The sequence below is a fragment of the Anolis sagrei genome, chromosome X, assembly GCF_037176765.1.
Source record: "Anolis sagrei isolate rAnoSag1 chromosome X, rAnoSag1.mat, whole genome shotgun sequence".
NCBI classification, from domain to species: domain Eukaryota; kingdom Metazoa; phylum Chordata; class Lepidosauria; order Squamata; family Dactyloidae; genus Anolis; species Anolis sagrei.
In genome coordinates, this window is record NC_090034.1 from 56967656 (window position 1) to 56985244 (window position 17589).

General features: G+C 46.8%; 1 protein-coding gene across 1 annotated transcript in view; it reads right to left on the reverse strand.

Annotated features, from left to right (window-relative positions):
* Window positions 1-255: 255 nt before the first annotated feature.
* Window positions 256-17589, reverse strand: part of RNF126 (ring finger protein 126) — a 30018-nt gene continuing 12684 nt past the window's right edge. The window contains exons 3-9 of the mRNA XM_067473495.1: window positions 15780-15843; window positions 15446-15690; window positions 11912-11980; window positions 9325-9394; window positions 9052-9145; window positions 6805-6920; window positions 256-995 (exon numbers count right to left, since the gene is read on the reverse strand). Of these exons, the coding sequence (XP_067329596.1) occupies window positions 828-995; window positions 6805-6920; window positions 9052-9145; window positions 9325-9394; window positions 11912-11980; window positions 15446-15690; window positions 15780-15843 (826 nt within the window). The 3' untranslated portion in view covers window positions 256-827. The remainder of the gene's footprint in view (window positions 996-6804; window positions 6921-9051; window positions 9146-9324; window positions 9395-11911; window positions 11981-15445; window positions 15691-15779; window positions 15844-17589) is intronic.

Consider the following 17589-nt stretch of genomic DNA (forward strand, 5'->3'; position numbering starts at 1 on the left):
CAGTTAAAAAAACAAAACAAACAGAAACACAGCTGTTTGTTTGAGGTTGCATCATCCGTTTTCCCCTTTTGGAGGTAAGGCATTTTATTTTTAAAAAACCAGAAACTGACTAATCAAAGGCAGATTTTGTTTCTTGTGTAATAGTTGCACCTGTGAATGGGGGGAAATGCAACTATTATGCAGTAAAATAGGTTAAACCGTACGGCGCAACCTTGCTGCCCAGACCCCTGCCCCCAGAAGCACAAACCCCTCTGCTTCTGAGCTGAAATGTCCATTTATTTAACAGCGGTAATAATAATTTAAAATTATAAAAACCCCTTTTGTTTTCCTCCGTGTCGAACGGCGATGCTAAATGAGAGAGAGGAGACGAAACCAAGGAAGGCGGCAATGGGAGAGACAGGGCGTCGCTTCAAAACAACAGAAATACCGCTTCCCCATCGATGTGGAAAACCCACCGGGAAGGAAGGGAGCAGAGCATTATTTACAAACCCTTCCCAATTTCTGAGGCGCGAGAAAACAAGAGAAACGGAGGGGAAGCGATTGGTCTTAATAGGGAGGGTGGGGGGGGGGGGGAATAAAAGAAAGTCCTAAAACTCCTCCCTTCGGCATCTGAGCGTTTTAGGATGAAACATTTGGTGTTTAATGACCGCCGACAAAAGAAATGGCGAGACAGGATGCCGAACGTGGGGAGGAAAAAGGGGTTTCCAGAGGAGATCTTTCCGCCCGCCGTTTCGGCACCAGGAGACGACGACGAAATAAAACAAAACAAAAAGGGACGAGAGCGACGCTGTAGTCTCGTCCCCCGGTTCCGCCGTGGTGCCGCTTCTTCAGGAGTTGTTGGCCGAGTTTTCGTTGCTCGGTGAACTGGAGGATGAGGAGGAAGTGGAGGAGGAGGAGGAGGCGGCGGCGGCAAAATTCATGGCTGAAAGTCCCGGCGGGTTCGTGGCGGTGTTCTGTCCGCTGAGGCTTTTCCGGCACACGGGACACGTGTCATGCTTGAGTTGGAGAGGAGGCAGGCAGGCAGAAACACGGACCGGAAGAGACCAACAGAAAGGAAGAGGTTAGGAAAACAACAAGAGGCAGGCCTGCGTCTACACTGAATGCTGTTCAGACCCACCTCAACCCAAGGCCACAAGATCCTGGGAGTTGTGGTTTGACAAGGCCTTTTGCCTTCTCTCTGGGCGCCTCGCCAAACAACAACATCCAGCACTCCATAGTACTGAGCCCTGACAATTCAATCGGGTCAAACTGAATTCATTTGGACCCAGAGAAGGCCTTGCAAAGTTACAAACTGCATTCATTTAGACCCAGGAAACGCTTTGCAAACCCACAAACTGCATTCATTAGGGCCAAGACAAGGCCTTGCAAAGCTACATACTGGATTTGTTTGGACCAAGAAGGCCTTGCAAAGCTACAAACTGCATTCATTTGGATCCAGGAAGGCCATGCAAAGCCACAAACTGCATTTGTTTGGACCCAGAGAAGGCTCTGGACCTTGCAGAGCTACAACTCCCAGGATTCCACTGCCTTGAGCCCTGGCAGTTCAATTGGGTCGAATCGCATTTATCTGACAGTGCAAATGCACCCTGGGTTCCAGGAAAGGCCCAAGAGCGAATCTCTGAATCCATAAGCTCAAGAATGCAAGGATCCAGAAGTGCCTCGACACACAGCCCTGGGAGTTGTAGTTTGGTATGGTCTTAGGCCTTCTCTGGGTTGGTAGAGTAAGGTCATTGGGCAGCGCTTTAACGGGAGCTGTCGTTCCACAAAGTCTTAGGCCTTTCCTTGGACTATAGAAGGAATGCCATCACTTTAATGCTATGCAAACCAGGAAGTCGTAGTTCCGCAAGTTCCTCAGAACTATAGAATGCATGCAGTGTGGCTTCACTGTAATGCTTGGGAGTTGTAGTTTTGCAAGGTGTTCCCCACCTCCAACAGTGTGATAAGTATGCAGTTCGGCACCCCTAGCGCAAAGCTATGAGAGTTGCAGTTTGGGGAGGCCTCAACCTTTTTGGGCAGAGCAGGCGCAAGGCTTTGTAAAACTACAGGTCCTAGAATCATAGAGTTGGAAGAGACCTCATGGGCTATCCAGTCCAACCTCTTGCCAAGAAGCAGGAATATTGCATTCAAAGCACCCCTGACAGATGGCCATTCAGCCTCTGTTTAAAAGCTTCCAAAGAAGGAGCCTCTACCACACTCCGGGGCAGAGAGTTCCACTGCTGAACGGCTCTCACAGTCAGAAAGTTCTTCCTTGTGTTCAGATGGAATCTCCTTTCTTGTAGTTTGAAGCCATTGTTCCGTGTCCTAGTCTCCAGGGAAGCAGAAAACAAGCTTGCTCCCTCCTCCCTGTGGCTTCCTCTCACATATTTATACATGGCTATCATATCTCCTCTCAGCCTTCTCTTCTTCAGGCTAAACATGCCCAGCTCTTTAAGCCGCTCCTCATAGGGCTTGTTCTCCAGACCCTTGATCATTTTAGTATTCCTTAACTGCATATAGTAGAGAAGCAGACAGATCACAGAATCATAGATTTGGAAGAGACCTCGTGGGCTATCCAGTCCAAACCTATTCTGCCAAGAAGCTGGAAAATTGGATTCAAGGCACTCCTCACAGATAGCCATCCAGACTCTGTTAAAAAACCTCCAAAGAAGGAGCCTCTAACACACTCCAGGGTAGAGAGTTCCACTGCTGAACAGGTCTCACTGTTAGGAAGTTCTTCCTAATGTTCAGTTGGAATCTCCTTTCCTGCAGTTCGAAGCCACTGTTCCATTGCGTCCTAGTCTCCACGGTAGCAGAAAACAAGCCTGTTCCTTCCTCCCTATGACTTCCCCTCACATCTTGAGCCATGGCCCTTATCCTGTCTCCTCTCAGGCTTCTCTTCTGTAGACTAAACATGCCCAGCTCCTTCAGCCGTTCCTCATAGGGCTTGTTCTCCAGACCCTTGATCCTTTGAGTTGCCTTCCTGTGGACACATTTCAGCTTGTCAACATCTCCTTTTAATTGCGGTGCCAGAATTGGACACAATGTGATTCCAGGTAACGTGGTCTGACCAAGGATGAATAAAATAGAATAGAGGGGTAGCATGACTTCCCTGGATCTAGACACTAGACTCCTATTGATGTAGGCCAACATCCCATTGGCTTGTTGAGCTGCTGCATAACTTTCCTGGCTCATGTTCCCCTTCCTGTCCACACAGACTCTGAGATCCTTTTCACATGTCTTGCTGTCGAGCCAGGTATCATCCCCTGTACTATCTCTTTGCATTTCGCTTTTTTTTTTGTCTATGTGGAGCTTCTTGTATTTGTCCCTGTAGAACTTCATTGTGTTACTTGTGGCCCATCATCTCTCTAGTCTGTCAATATCGTTTTGAATTCTGCTCCTGTCTTCTGGGGTATTGACCATCACTCCCCATTTGGTCTCATCTGCAAACTTGATGATCAAGCCTTCTGACCCTTCATCTAAGGCAGCATTTCTCATCCTGGGGGTCGGAACCCCTGGCGGGGGGTCATGAGGGGGTGTCAGAGGGGTCGCCAAAGACCATCAGAAAACACAGTATTTTCTATAGGTAATGGGGGTTCTGAGTAGGAACTTTGGCCCAATTCTATCATTGGTGGGGTTCAGAATGCTCTATGATTGTAGGTGAACTATAAATCCCAGTAACTACAACTCCCAAATGTCAACATCTATTTTCCTCAAACTCCACCAGTGTCCACATTCGGGAGTATTTGTGCCAAGTTTGGTCCTGATCCATCACTGTTTGAGTCTTCAGTGCTCTCTGGATATAGGTGAACTACAACTCCCAAACTCAAGGCCAATGCCCATCAGACCCTTTCAATATTTTCTGTTGAGAGTTCTGTCTGCCAAGTGTGGTTCAATTCCATCATTGGTGGAGTTCAGAATACTCTTTGATTGTATGTGAACTATAAATCCCAGCAACTACCTCTATGCAGATGACACGCAACTCTACTACTCTTTTCCACCGAACTCCAAGGAAGCCTCTTGGGTGCTGGACAAGTGCCTGGCCGCTGTGGCTGTCTGGATGAGGAGGAACAAGCTGAGGATCAATCCCGACAAGACAGAGGTCCTCCTGGTCGATCATAAACCGGATCGGGGTATAGGGTGGCAACCTGTGCTGGATGGGGTTGCACTCCCCCTGAAGTCACAGGTCCGCAGTCTGGGTGTCCTCTTGGACTCATCACTTACGCTTGAAGCTCAGGCGTCGGTGGTGGCCAGGAGGGCCTTTGCACAGTTAAGACTCATGCGCCAGCTGCAACTGTACCTCATGAAGTTGGATCTGGCCAGGGTGGTCCATGCCTTAGTCACCTCCAGATTGGACTACTGTAATGCACTCTACGTGGGGCTGCCCTTGAAAACGGCCTGGAAATTGCAATTGGTCCAAGGGGCAGCAGCCAGGTTGCTAACTGGTGTTTCTTACAGAGAGCGGTCAACCCTCCTGTTCAAGGAGCTCCACTGGCTGCCGTTTATTTTCCGGTCCCAATTCAAGGTGCAGGTTCTTACCTACAAAACCCTGAACGGTTTGGGACCTGCCTACCTGCGTGACCGTATTTTTGTGTACAAACCCACACAATCTCTTCGATCATCTGGAGAGGCCCTGCTCATGCTCCGACCTCCTTCGCAGGCGCGATTGGTGAGGACGAGGGAGAGGGCCTTCTCGGTGGTGGCCCCCTGACTCTGGAATTCACTCCCCAAGGACATCAGACATGCCCCAACGCTGGCAGTCTTTAGGAGGAGCCTGAAAACATGGTTGTTCCAGTGTGCCTTCCCAGAATAAGGAAATCTCTCAGCAATATGTCCTCAAATGCACTTTAATATTGATTTAGGATTGCCTGCGCGCCCTTTCTTTCTTTGAAAACCCTATCCTGGTTTACCCTACCTTGTTCATGCCCAGCATTATTTTAAATTTTAATTATTACATTTGGCCCGGCCATAGGTTTTTAAATGCTTGTATGTTATTGTTATTGTTTATTGTGCATTTTTGTTTATGAGCTTTATTTCCAGAATAATGAATTTCTCAGCAATATGCCCTCAAAATGCACTTTATTATTGATTTAGGATTGATTGATTTGCACGCCCTATCCCCTCCAAAAAATTTCCATCCCAGTTATATCCTACCTTGCTCATGCCCAGCATTATTTTTTAAATTTTAAATTTTTACATTTGGCCCAGCCATAGGTTTTAAATGCTTGTTGTGTTACTGTACTGCTTATATTTTATTTTATTTTTGTTTATGAGATGGATTTTAACTCTATTATTATTATTATTATTATTATTATTATTATTACAATTACATTATTTTACTCTATTACTGTTACATTTATTGTTTTACTCTTTATTATTATTACCAGTACTACATTTATTATTTTACTCTATTATTATTTTTATTACATTTATTATTTTACTCTAGTTATTATTATTGGAAGGATAGAATTATTGGAAGAAGGTTAGAATAATGGTTTACTCAGACTTGGACAGTCTTATCTTAAATTACAATTTTATGGATGTATTCAAAACCGTTTAACCTATGGATGCCTCAATTAATGTCATTTTATTGGTATCTATTTTTATTTTGAAATGTACCAGTCGCCGCTGCATTTCCCACCCTCGGCTTATACTCGAGTCAATACGTTTTCCCAGTTTTTTGTGTAAAATTAGGTGCCTCGGCTTATATTTGGGTCGGCTTATACTCAAGTATATACGGTAAGTGGAACTACAACTCCGAGGGCTCTGTCGCATTAAAGAAAGGTCATTCTTGATGGGGCTTCATTTCTGCTGTCCTGGAAACTAGGACGCAATGGAGCCATAGGTTCAAATGATAGGGAAGGAGATTCCACCTGAACATTAGGAAGAACTTCTGACTGTTCAGCAGTGGAACTCTCTGCCTTGGAGTCTGGTGGAAGCTCCTTCCTTGGAAGCTTTTAAACCGAGGCAGGATGGCCATCTGTCAGGGGTGCTTTGATTGTGCTTTTCCTACATGGCAGAGGGACTAGATAGCCCATGGGGTCTCTTATTTTTTTATTTATTTTTTTATTTAGAGCTTTTATATCCCGTACTTTCTCAACCTCCGCAGAGAAACTCAGGACGGCTAACAAAGTGGCACCCCATGGCGCCCACATCAAAACATAAATATACAATTAACAGCAATATAATAACAACAACAATGGGTTGTTGTAGGTTTTTCCGGGCTATATGGCCATGTTCTAGAGGCATTTTCTCCTGATGTTTCGCCTGCATCTATGGCAAGCATCCTCTGAGGATGCTTGCCATAGATGCAGGCGAAACGTCAGGAGAAAATGCCTCTAGAACATGGCCATATAGCCCGGGAAAACCTACAACAACCCAGTGATTCCGGCCATGAAAGCCTTCAACAATACAATAACAACAATATCAAACAGTATAAACTGTATAAAATCGTATAAACAATATAAAAACAAACAAACAGTCAGTGGACACCAATTTAAATCATTATCCAAGGGCAGTCCATCAGTTCTAAATAAGTCAACACGTCAGTAGGTGAGCCTATTCTCCAAAGGCCTGATCCCATAGCCAGGATTTTACTTGTTTCCAGAAGGTCAAGAGGGATGCAGCAGATCTAATTTCACTCAGGAGGGAGTTTCATAGCTGGGGGGTCACCACAGAAAAGGCCCCGTCCCTTGTCCCCGCCAGACGCGATTGTGACAATGGGGTGACAATGAGTAGGATCTCCTCAGATGATCTTAGGGCCCCAGGTGGATCGTAGCGGGAGATCATCTGACTATATTATGCTATGATTCCACTTTGGGGACTCACCTGCTCCAGCCAGGGGACGATGCAGCCGTCATGGAAAAGGTGGTTGCAAGGGAGCTGCCGGACACTCTCCCCGGCTTCATAGTCCTCCTTGCAGACAGGGCACTCCAACCCGGAACCTGCACAAAGGGAGAAGCATCACGGAGTCATCCCACAACTTTTTTTTTATGTGCACAACTCAACGCATCGCAATTCTTGACCGATATTCAAACCGCCAGATTGAAAGACCTCCAAACACCGATGGATCTGTACCAAATTTGGTATGCATACCTGATATGCTGAAATTTGATTACTGGAGGGGTTTGTGGGGAACCGACCTTCCTTTCTGGGAGTTGTAGTTTACCCACAACCAGGAAATAGTGGCCTCTACCAATGATGGACCTGGACCAAACTTGGCACACAGAACTCCCAACTAACCCTACTGGAGGGGTTTGAGGGGACTGACTCATCATAGTGGGAGTTGTAGTTTATTTTACAGCCAGCGAGCACACTGAACCCCACCGGTGATGCATCCAGAGCCAACTTGCCCATCATAACAAACTTTAAATACAGATTGAAGTTTTTCAGGATTAACCTGGCGTGATGTGAGTTGTAGTTCACCCACAATCTTAGGCATTTTGTGCCATTAAAAAATTGACTTTTTCAAACAACCCGGGCAATGCCGGATACCCAAGATAGTAAAATAATAATAATAATAATAATAATAATAATAATAATAATAATATCCTAGAAATGGTATATAGAGTATAGGATTAGTCAGGCCTGCTTTGAATAGGAAGTCAACAGAGAGCGTACACTATGGCATAGGAATTAGTTCATCCTGGGGGTTAACCCGACATGATGTGAATTGTATGCCTTTTGTACAATTAGAAAATTGACTTTTTCAAATAACTTGGGCAATGCCAGGTACCCAAGCTAGTAAGCTAGTAAGTATAAAAAAGCATGGCCGCAGAATGTTAGAGATACCAGATAAAACATAACCCCCTTTCTGCGGGAGATATGGCCTCTAATTTAATAATTATAAACTCTACTGAAAGGAATGTTGGTCGCTTCCTTACAGGGAAAACCAGCTGATCCCCAACCCATCTAAAACTCAGACATGTGACTTTCACCTTAAGAACAGACAAGCATCCCGAGCTCTGAGGATGACCTGGGAAGGAATCCCACTGGAGCATTGCAGCGCACCTAAATACCTGGGAGTCACTCTGGACCGTGCTCTGACCTACAAGAAGCATTGCCTGAACATCAAGCAAAAAGTGGGTGCTAGAAACAATATCATACGAAAGCTGACTGGCACAACCTGGGGATCACAACCAGATACAGTGAAGACATCTGCCCTTGCGCTGTGCTACTCTGCTGCTGAGTATGCATGCCCAGTGTGGAACACATCTCACCACACTAAAACAGTGGATGTGGCTCTTAATGAGACATGCCGCATTATCACGGGGTGTCTGCGCCCTACACCACTGGAGAAATTACACTGCTTAGCCGGTATTGCACCACCTGACATCCGCCGGGAAGTAGCAGCCAATAGTGAAAGAACCAAGGCAGAGACATCTCCAGCTCATCCCGTTTGGGTATCAGCCAGCACGTCAACGACTTAAATCTAGAAATAGTTTTCTAAGATCTACAGAGACACTCGCTGGAACACCTCAGCAAGCGAGAGTCCAAAAGTGGCAGGCTCAAACCCAGAACCTCAACCAATGGCTGATACCAAATGAGAGACTCCCCCCTGGGCACACAGAAAACTGGGCGACTGGGAAGGCGCTGAACAGACTGCGCTCTGGCTACACGAGATGCAGAGCCAACCTTCAGAAATGGGGCTACAAAGTGGAATCCACGACATGCGAGTGCAGAGAAGAGCAAACCACTGACCACCTGCTGCAATGCAACCTGAGCCCTGCCACATGCACAATGGAGGACCTTCTTGCAGCAACACCAGAAGCACTCCAAGTGGCCAGATACTGGTCAAAGGACATTTAATCAACAACCAAACTCACACATTTTGTATTCTGTATTTTGTATTTTTGTATTTTGTCTGTTTGTTTCCTTTGTTCTGTTAGAAATGTAATATAACTGACTGGTTGCTGATGACTCGATAAAATAAATAAATAAATAAATAAAATACTGAAAGGAACAACTTGCACTGGAAGTTAGCATAGAATTGTGGGATATAAATAAATTAAATAGTAACAACAACTTCTGGTGGAACTCCGTTGATGCGACGAAAGTGAAAAGCCCAGGACTCACCTACATGTTCTTCTGTTATATGGATAGTGGGGAGTGCCTGGATTTTCTCTTTGTCAGCAGGAGGGGGGCCTGTGTTTTCAAACTGATTCAGGAGCTGAAATGAAATATAGGGAATAGGGCCACATATATGGAAGGAGAACCACAACATCAAAGAATCGGTTGGAAGCTTTGCGTGGGAAGGGGTTCTCCCAAAGGTCATCCAGATGCCCAAAGACGTGGGTTTTCAGTGGGCAAAACGGATACGAAGTCCGAACTCCCCACCGTGAGCTTTACCTGTGTGATAATGGCGTCCAAGCCGTTGGCCCCCCAGGCGTAGTCCATGGGATTCGAATGCAAGACCCCCCTTTGAAGACGGAAGAAAAAGAGTTGTTGGGCGAGTGGGCTTATGAATGAAAGACCCTCCTCATAAATGTACACCAGAGTAACTTATCAACAGCAGCATGGCCCAGCACCAGTAGCCCAATGTGAGAAAAAGAACAAAAACACACAGACCAATGTTATCTCTTCCATAGGAGGTTTTTCTTTGTAGTGAAATAATATGGTTGCACTATTTACAAGAGGTTTCCATGACACAAATAAACAAATACATAGTAGCTTTACACACAGCAGCCTTCACACTGGAGCTTTCTCACGCGGTAGCTTTACACACAGCTTTACATGAAGCTTTAAACCTGGAGCTTCTTTCACCGAAGCTTCTTACACCAGGCCTTCTCACACTCATTGTGAAGGCCTACTTCACAATCAGGCTTACTAACAATGAGGCCTATGTATTTCATGGCCGGAATCACTGAGTTGCTGTGAGTTTTCCAGGCTATCTGGACATGTTCCAGAAGCATTCTCTCCTGATGTTTTGCCTGCATCTACGCCAGGCATCCTCAGAGGTTGTGAAGTCTGTTGGAAACTTGGCAAGTGGGGTTTATGTATCTGTGGAATAATGTCCAGGGTGGGAGAAAGAACTCTTGTCTGTTTGAGGCAGGTGTGAATGGTGCAATTGGCCACCTTGATTAGCAGTTAATGGCCTTGCAGTTTCACAGTCTGGCTGCTTCCTGCCGGGGGAATCCTTTGTTGGGAGGTGATTAGCTAGCTGGCCCTGATTGTTTCTTGTCTGGAATTCCCCTGTTTTCTGAATGTTGTTCTTTATTTACTATTTTAATTTTAGAGGTTTTCTTAATACTGGTAGCCAGATTTTATTCATTTTCATGGTTTCCTCCTTTCTGTTGAAATTTTCCATATGCTTGTGGATTTCAATGGCTTCTCTGTGTAGTCTGACATGGTGGTTGTGAGAGTGGTCCAGCATTTCTGTGTTCTCAAATAATATGCCGTGTTCAGGTTGGTTCATCTGTTGCTCTACTATGGCTGTCTTCTCTGGTTGAATTAGTCTGCAGTGCCTTTCATGTTCTTTTTTTTTAATTAATTTTTTTATTAAACACAAAAAAGAAAAAGGTTTTTATTTACATAAAAAATTCAACCAGAGAAGTCAGCCATAGTAGAGCAACGGATGAACCAACCTGGACACGGCATATTATTTGAGAACACAGAAATGCTGGACCACTCTCACAAACACCATGTCAGACTACACAGAGAAACCACTGAAATCCACAAGCATGTGGACAGTTTCAACAGAAAGGAGGAAACCATGAAAATGAACAAAATCTGGCTACTAGTAAATCAGGACAGTAAATAAAGCACAACACTAAAAAAGCAGGGGAAATCCAGAAAAGAATATATCAGGTCCAGGTAATCACCTCCCAACAAAGGAGTCTCCCAGGCAGGAAGCAGCCAGGCTTTGAAGCTGCAAGGCCATTCAATGTTGATCAAGGTGGTCAATTGCAGCATTCACACTTGCCTCCAACAGACAAGAGTTCTTTCTCCCACCCTGGACATTCCACAGATATATCAACCCAAGAATACGAGAAGCTTGGCCTGTCATTGAACATTGAGAAAACCAAAATGCTGTTCCAGCAGTCACCAGCCAACCCCTCTCCAATGCCAGAGATACAGCTTAATGGTGTAACATTGGAAAATGTTGATCATTTCCGCTACCTTGGCAGCCACCTCTCCACCAAAGTCAACATCGACACCGAAATACAACACCGCCAGAGCTCTGCGAACGCAGCATTTTTCCGAATGAAGCAGAGAGTGTTTGAGGACCAGGACATCCGTAGGGATACCAAGGTGCTTGTTTATAGAGCTATTGTCCTCCTAACCCTGCTCTATGCCTGTGAGACGTGGACTGTCTACAGCTGTCACATGAACTCCTGGAACGATTCCATCAGCGCTGCCTCCGGAAAATCCTGCAAATCTCTTGGGAAGACAAGCATCATCGTGCTGGAAGAAGCAAAGACCACCAGCATTGAAGCGATGGTCCTCCGCCATCAACTCCGCTGGACCGGCCACATTGTCCAGATGCCCGACCACCGTCTCCCAAAGCAGTTGCTCTACTCCGAACTCAAGAACGGAAAACGTAATGTTGGTGGACAGGAAAAGAGATTTAAAGATGGGCTCAAAGCCAACCTTAAAAACTCTGGCATAGACACTGAGAACTGGGAAGCCCTGGCCCTTGAGCGCTCCAGCTGGAGGTCAGCTGTGACCAGTAGTGCTGCAGAATTTGAGGAGGCACGAATGGAGGGCGAAAGGGAGGAGCGTGCCAAAAGGAAGGCATGTCAAGCCAACCCCGACCGAGACCGCCTTCCACCTGGAAACCAATGCCCTCACTGCGGAAGAAGATGCAGAGCAAGAATAGGGCTCCACAGCCACATACGGACCCACAAGAATATTGGAAGACAATCATCCTCGGAAAACGAGGGATTGCCTAAGTTGATCTCTCTCTCCATGCAGCAAGGCGAAAGGTACAACTCACCAGGGCCCCACCCCAAGGTTTGGTATCGTGGTCGGTGCGATGATCCCGTTGACTAGCTGCTGGATGATTCTGCGGAGGAAAGGAGATACGAGAGGTTGAGTGACCATCTGTCTGGAGAGGTTGGGTTGTGCCCTCTTGCCCGGCAAAAGGAGATTGGATTGGATGGTTCTGGGGGGAATCCCTTCCAAGTCTAGGATTCTACGATCCCATAGTCCTATTTTTCCCCATGAATCGGCTAATGTCTATGAGGCTAAATGGCCACCTGTTGAGAGGGTTTTGGTGGTGTCTTCTTGCCTGGCAGAATAGGGTTTGGACTGGATGTACCTTGGGGTCTTTTCCAATCCTATGAGTCTATGATTTGAGCCTTCCACAAATCATGTGGCCAGAAGTTCACCTTCGTAGACAAGTTCATGTCTATGAAGCTGGATGGCCATCTGTCGGGAGGGATCAGATGGTGTCTTCTTGCATAACAGAATGGGATTGGATAGGATGGCCTTTGGGGATCCTTTCTATAGCTCTATTTCTTCATGAACAAGTTAATGTCTATGAGGCTGAATGGCCCTCTGTTGGGAGGGTTCAGATCATGTCTTCCTGCATAAAAGAATGGGATTGAACTGGATGGCCTTTGAGGATCCCTTCGATAGCCCTATTTCTCCATGAACCAGCTAATGTATATGAGGCTTGATGGCCACCTGTCAGGAGGGATTAGATGGTGTCTTCCTGAATAACAGAATGGGATTGGACTGGGTAGGTTTTGGGGAACCCTTCTATAGCCCTATTTCTCCATGAACCAGCTAATGTCTATGAAGCTGGATGGCCATCTGTTGGGAGAGATCAGATAGTGACTTCATGGATTACAGAATGAGATTGGACTGGATGGCCTTTGGGGATCCCTTCGATAGCTCTATTTCTCCATGAACCAGCTAATGTCCATGAGGCTGGATGGCCATCTGTTGGGAGGGCTCGAATTGTATCTTCCTGCATAACAGAATGGGATTGGATTGGGTGGCCTTTGGGGATCCCTTCAATAGACCTATTTCTCCATGAACCAGCTAATCTATATGAGGCTTGATGGCCATCTGTTGGGAGGGATCAGATAGTGTCTTCCTGCATAACAGAATGGGATTGGACTGAGTGGGCTCTGGGGATCCCTTTTATAGTCCTATTTCTCCATGAACCAGCTAATGTCTATGAGGCTGGATGACCACCTGTTGGGAGGGATCAGGTGGTGTCTTCCAGCCTAGCAGACTAGAATTGGACAGGATGTCCCTTGGGGTTCTCTTCCAACCCTATATTTCTATAGCCCTATATCTCCACAAACTGGCGAATGTCTATAAGGCTGGGCGGCCATCTGTCAGGAGGGTTTTGGTGGGGTTTTCCTGCATTCATAGACTTGGACCGAATGACTCTTGGGGTCTCTTCCAACTCTAGGATTCTAAGATTCTGCAGCCCCATTCCTCCATGAATTTCTCTATATGGTTGAATGGCCATCTGTTGGGAGGGATCAGATGAAGTCCTCCTGCATAACAGAATGGGATTGGGCTGGATGGCCCTTGGGGGCCTCTTCCAACTCTATGATTATCTAATTCTATGGACTGAGCCTTCCCTCAATCAGGTGGCCACAAGTGTTCTTTATGAACCTTTTAATGTCTATGAGGCTGCATGGCCATCTGTCAGAAGGGCTTGGATGGTGTTTTTCAGCATGTCAGAATAGAATTGGACAAGATGTTCCTTTGAGTTCTCTTCCAACCCTCTGATTTTATAGCCCCAATGTCTATGGGTCCTTCCACACAGTCATATAACCCAAAATATCAAGGCAGATAATCTGAGTCCACAATGTGGATTTTATACAGTTACATGGAAGAGGCCTAGGAGGCTGTGTGGCCATCTGTCAGGAGGGCTTTGGTGGCGTCTTCCTGCATTCATTGGGCTGGGGGGGGGAGGTCCTAGGAGGTCCTCCCCCAGCTCTAGGATTCTATGATTCCAACACCCTATTTCTCTCCATCTATCAGGAGGGATCAGATTGTGTTGCAGATTAAAGTGGTTGGACCGGCTGACCCTCGGGATCTTCTCCAACCCTATGATCGGACCCTGAAAGCACTTATCTCACAAGGTTTCCATGGCAGGAATGGACCACTGCTTTCTCCCTTCTCCAGCTCTGAGAAGGCCTACCTCACAATATCTTTACGATTGGATTGCTGTGAGTTTTCCGGGCTGTATGGCTATGTTCCAGAAGCATTCTCTCCTGACGTTTTCACCCACATCTATGGCAAGCATCCTCAGAGACTGTGAGGTCTGTTGGAAACTAGGCAAGTGGGGTTTATATATCTGTGGAATAATGTCCAGGGTGGGAGAAAGAACTCTTGTCTGTTGGAGGCAAGTGTGAATGCTGCAATTGGCCACCTTGAATAGCACTGAATAGCCTTGCAGCTTCAAGGCTTGGCTGCTTCCTGCCTGGGGGAATCCTTTGTTGGGAGGTGATTAGCTGACCCTGATTTTTTCTTGTCTGGAATGGGATGTTTGGGTGGTGGATGCTGTTCAGGTGGTCCAGGAACCTGTTGAGTTCTTCTTCTCCATAGCTCCAAATGGTGAAGGTGTCATCCACATATCTGAACCATATTGTGGGCTTTTTTGTTGTTGTTTCCATAGTTTGTTTTTCAAAGTGTTCCATGTCGAAATTAGCTATGACTGGGCTGAAAGAGCATTCACACTTGCCTCAAGCAGATAAGAGTTCTTTCTCCCACCCTGGACATTATTCCACAGGTATATAAACCCCACTAGCCTAGTTTCCAACAAACCTCACAACCTCTGAGGATGCCTGCCATAGATGTGGACGAAACATCAGGAGAGAATGCATCTGTAACATGACCATACAGCCCGGAAAACTCCATCAACCCAGTGATTCCGGCTATGAAAGCCTTGGACAACATCTTTATGATTCAGAGTCCAGTGGAGTCTCCTCTGGTGGTTCTCCGCAACCTGCTAAGGTCTATGAGCCTGGATCACCCTCTATCAGGACGGCTATGGTAGTGTCTTCCTGCAGGCCCGTAGCCAGGATTTCGTTTTTGGGGGGGGGGGGGGTAAAAAAATTTCAGGGGGGGGGTTTCGGGGGGGGGCTGTGTCTGAGTGAAAGAGGGTCTAGCCTTGCAAACCTTTTGTATCATTACCCCAATACCATGCATATGGGATATATTGAGTATGGTGATCAGATCATGATATGAATAAACATAACAGTTTAAATAAGGCACCAGTAAGGCCTTTTCGCGAACCACCATGAGAATTTCGGGGGGAGGGGGGCTGAAGCCCCTCAAGCCCCCCCCCTCGCTACATGCCTGTCTTCCTGCATTGTTGGGGTTGGACTTGGGGGATCCTTCAGGTCTCTTCCAGCTCTAGGGTTCGGTGATTCCATCACCCTAATTCTCTCCAGAAGAGCGTGACCATCTATCGGGAGGGATCAGATTGTGTCTTGGGCAGAATGGCTTGGACCGGCTGACCTTCGGGATCAGAGGAAGGAAGAGGGGGATAGGGACTCACCCTTCGAGCGTGGGGACGCCCTCATGCCGGCCGGCGGCCCTCCGCGTGGTGAAGCGTGCCCGAGGCTGGCGAGCCCCATAGCGGTGCCGGGACTGGTGCTCCCGCTCCCGTCGGTTCTCAGCATCCCGGTTGTCCTCCGGCTGGGCATTGGGCCCAAATGCTGGGAACTCAAAGTTCTCGTCGATGATCCCGACTGTGAACTGGCCGTAGCCCTGGGGCAGGGTGAAGAGCTGCTGGTCCACATTCTAGCAAGGAGAGGGAGAGCACTGGTTACGACTGGGAGCCACCAATGCTGCCAGACTCAGACTCCCATTCAGACCCTTCCAAGCCTTACCTCAAACGGGTGCCGGTTCTGGTCGCTGGTCGATGCCGAAGAGCTGGAGCCATTCTCAACGTTCCTAAAGAGAGAGAAAAGGACACAGCAAAAAGTTGCTTCCCCCTCTTGGGGCACATCTACACTGTAGCATGGATGCAGTTCGATACCGCTTGAACTGCTACGATGGTAAGCGTCACTTGGCACGGTCTTGACCCTTCTCTCCCAAAGAGTAGATTATCGCCTTGCATTTAACCATTTCTTATTTATTTATTTACCACAATTATCCTCACCGAGAAGGCCCTGTCTCTCATCCCCACCAGTTGCGCTTGTGAGGGGGGTGGGACCGAGAGCAGGGTCTCCCCCAATGATATTAATCTCCAAGATGGAGACAGTCATAGAGGGAGACAGTCTGTCTATCTATCTATCTATCATTCATCTATCTATCTATCTATCTATCTATTAGGCCTGGGCGGTTTCATTCGTTAATTTTGTAATTCGTTAAATATTCGTTAATTTTAGCAATTACAAAATGATTACAAAACTTATTTTTAAACCCGGAAGTGTTTTTAAATATCGAAACGGCATGCGCCAAATATTTTTGTATTTCCGTCCATTTCGGAAATACGTAAGATGGTTAGATGCTTGCTGGGAGCTCTCCTCTCTCTCCTCTCCTTAGCCAGTCAGAGCCTGAAAGAGGAGGAGGAGGAGGAGGAGGAGGAGGAGGAGGAGAGGGCGGGGAAGGCGCCGGCTGAGCAAGCGAGCGAGAGGGCGAGCGACCCTCAGCGGGAAGGCGGCCCGTCCCTCCTTCCTCACCTTTGCGGTGGGTGTGCTTCGTTCTCCCAATTCCGCACTGAAACCTTAGCGGAGGGCTGGGCTAGATGGCCTTTGGGGAGCCCTTCTCCCAATTTCGCATTGAGACCATAGCAGAGGGCGGGACTAGATGGCCTTTGGGGAGCCCCTTCTCCCAATTCCGCACTGAAACCTTAGCTTCGGAGGAGCCGGGCCCGACTTGGCGGCAGCGCTTGAGGGCCCGCCAGAGTGAGTGCCTGCCTTCCCTCCTTAATAATAATTTCTCCTCCCTATTCTACTAAATTAATAATTAAATTAAAAAAATTGAAAAAATATTGGAAAAAAAAGGGTGCCATCTTTACAAAATGTTTTGTAAATATTAACGAAATTTCGTAAATACCAAACTTTTTTAAGGGAAAATTTTGTAATTATTTTAAATATCGAAACAAAAAAAACCCCCAAATACAAATCGATTTTAGAAACAAATTTTTGCGTTGTTACCCAGGCCTACTATCTATCTATCAGTCTGTCTGTCTGCCTATCTATTGATCTATCTGTCTATCAATAATAATAATAATAATAATAATAATAATAACTCAGCCGCTATCAGGACCTCAAAACCGAACTGCAAAGGCTCTGGCATAAACCAGTACAGGTGGTCCCAGTTGTTATTGGTGCACTGGGTGCCGTGTCAAAAGATCTCAGCCAGCATTTGGAAACAATAAACATCAACAAAATCACGATCTGTCCACTGCAAAAGGCCACCTTACTTGGATCTGCGCGCATCATTCGAAAACACGGGACCCCCGGTGGCGCAGTGGGTTAAACCCCTGTGCCGGCAGGACTGAAGACCGAAAGGTTGCAGGTTCAAATCCGGGGAGAGGCGGATGAGCTCCCTCTGTCAGCTCCAGCTCCTCGTGCAGGGACATGAGAGAAGCCTCCCACAGGGATGATAAAAACATCAAATCATCCGGGCATCCCCTGGGCAACGTCCTTGCAGACAGCCAATTCTCTCACACCAGAAGCGACTTGCAGTTTC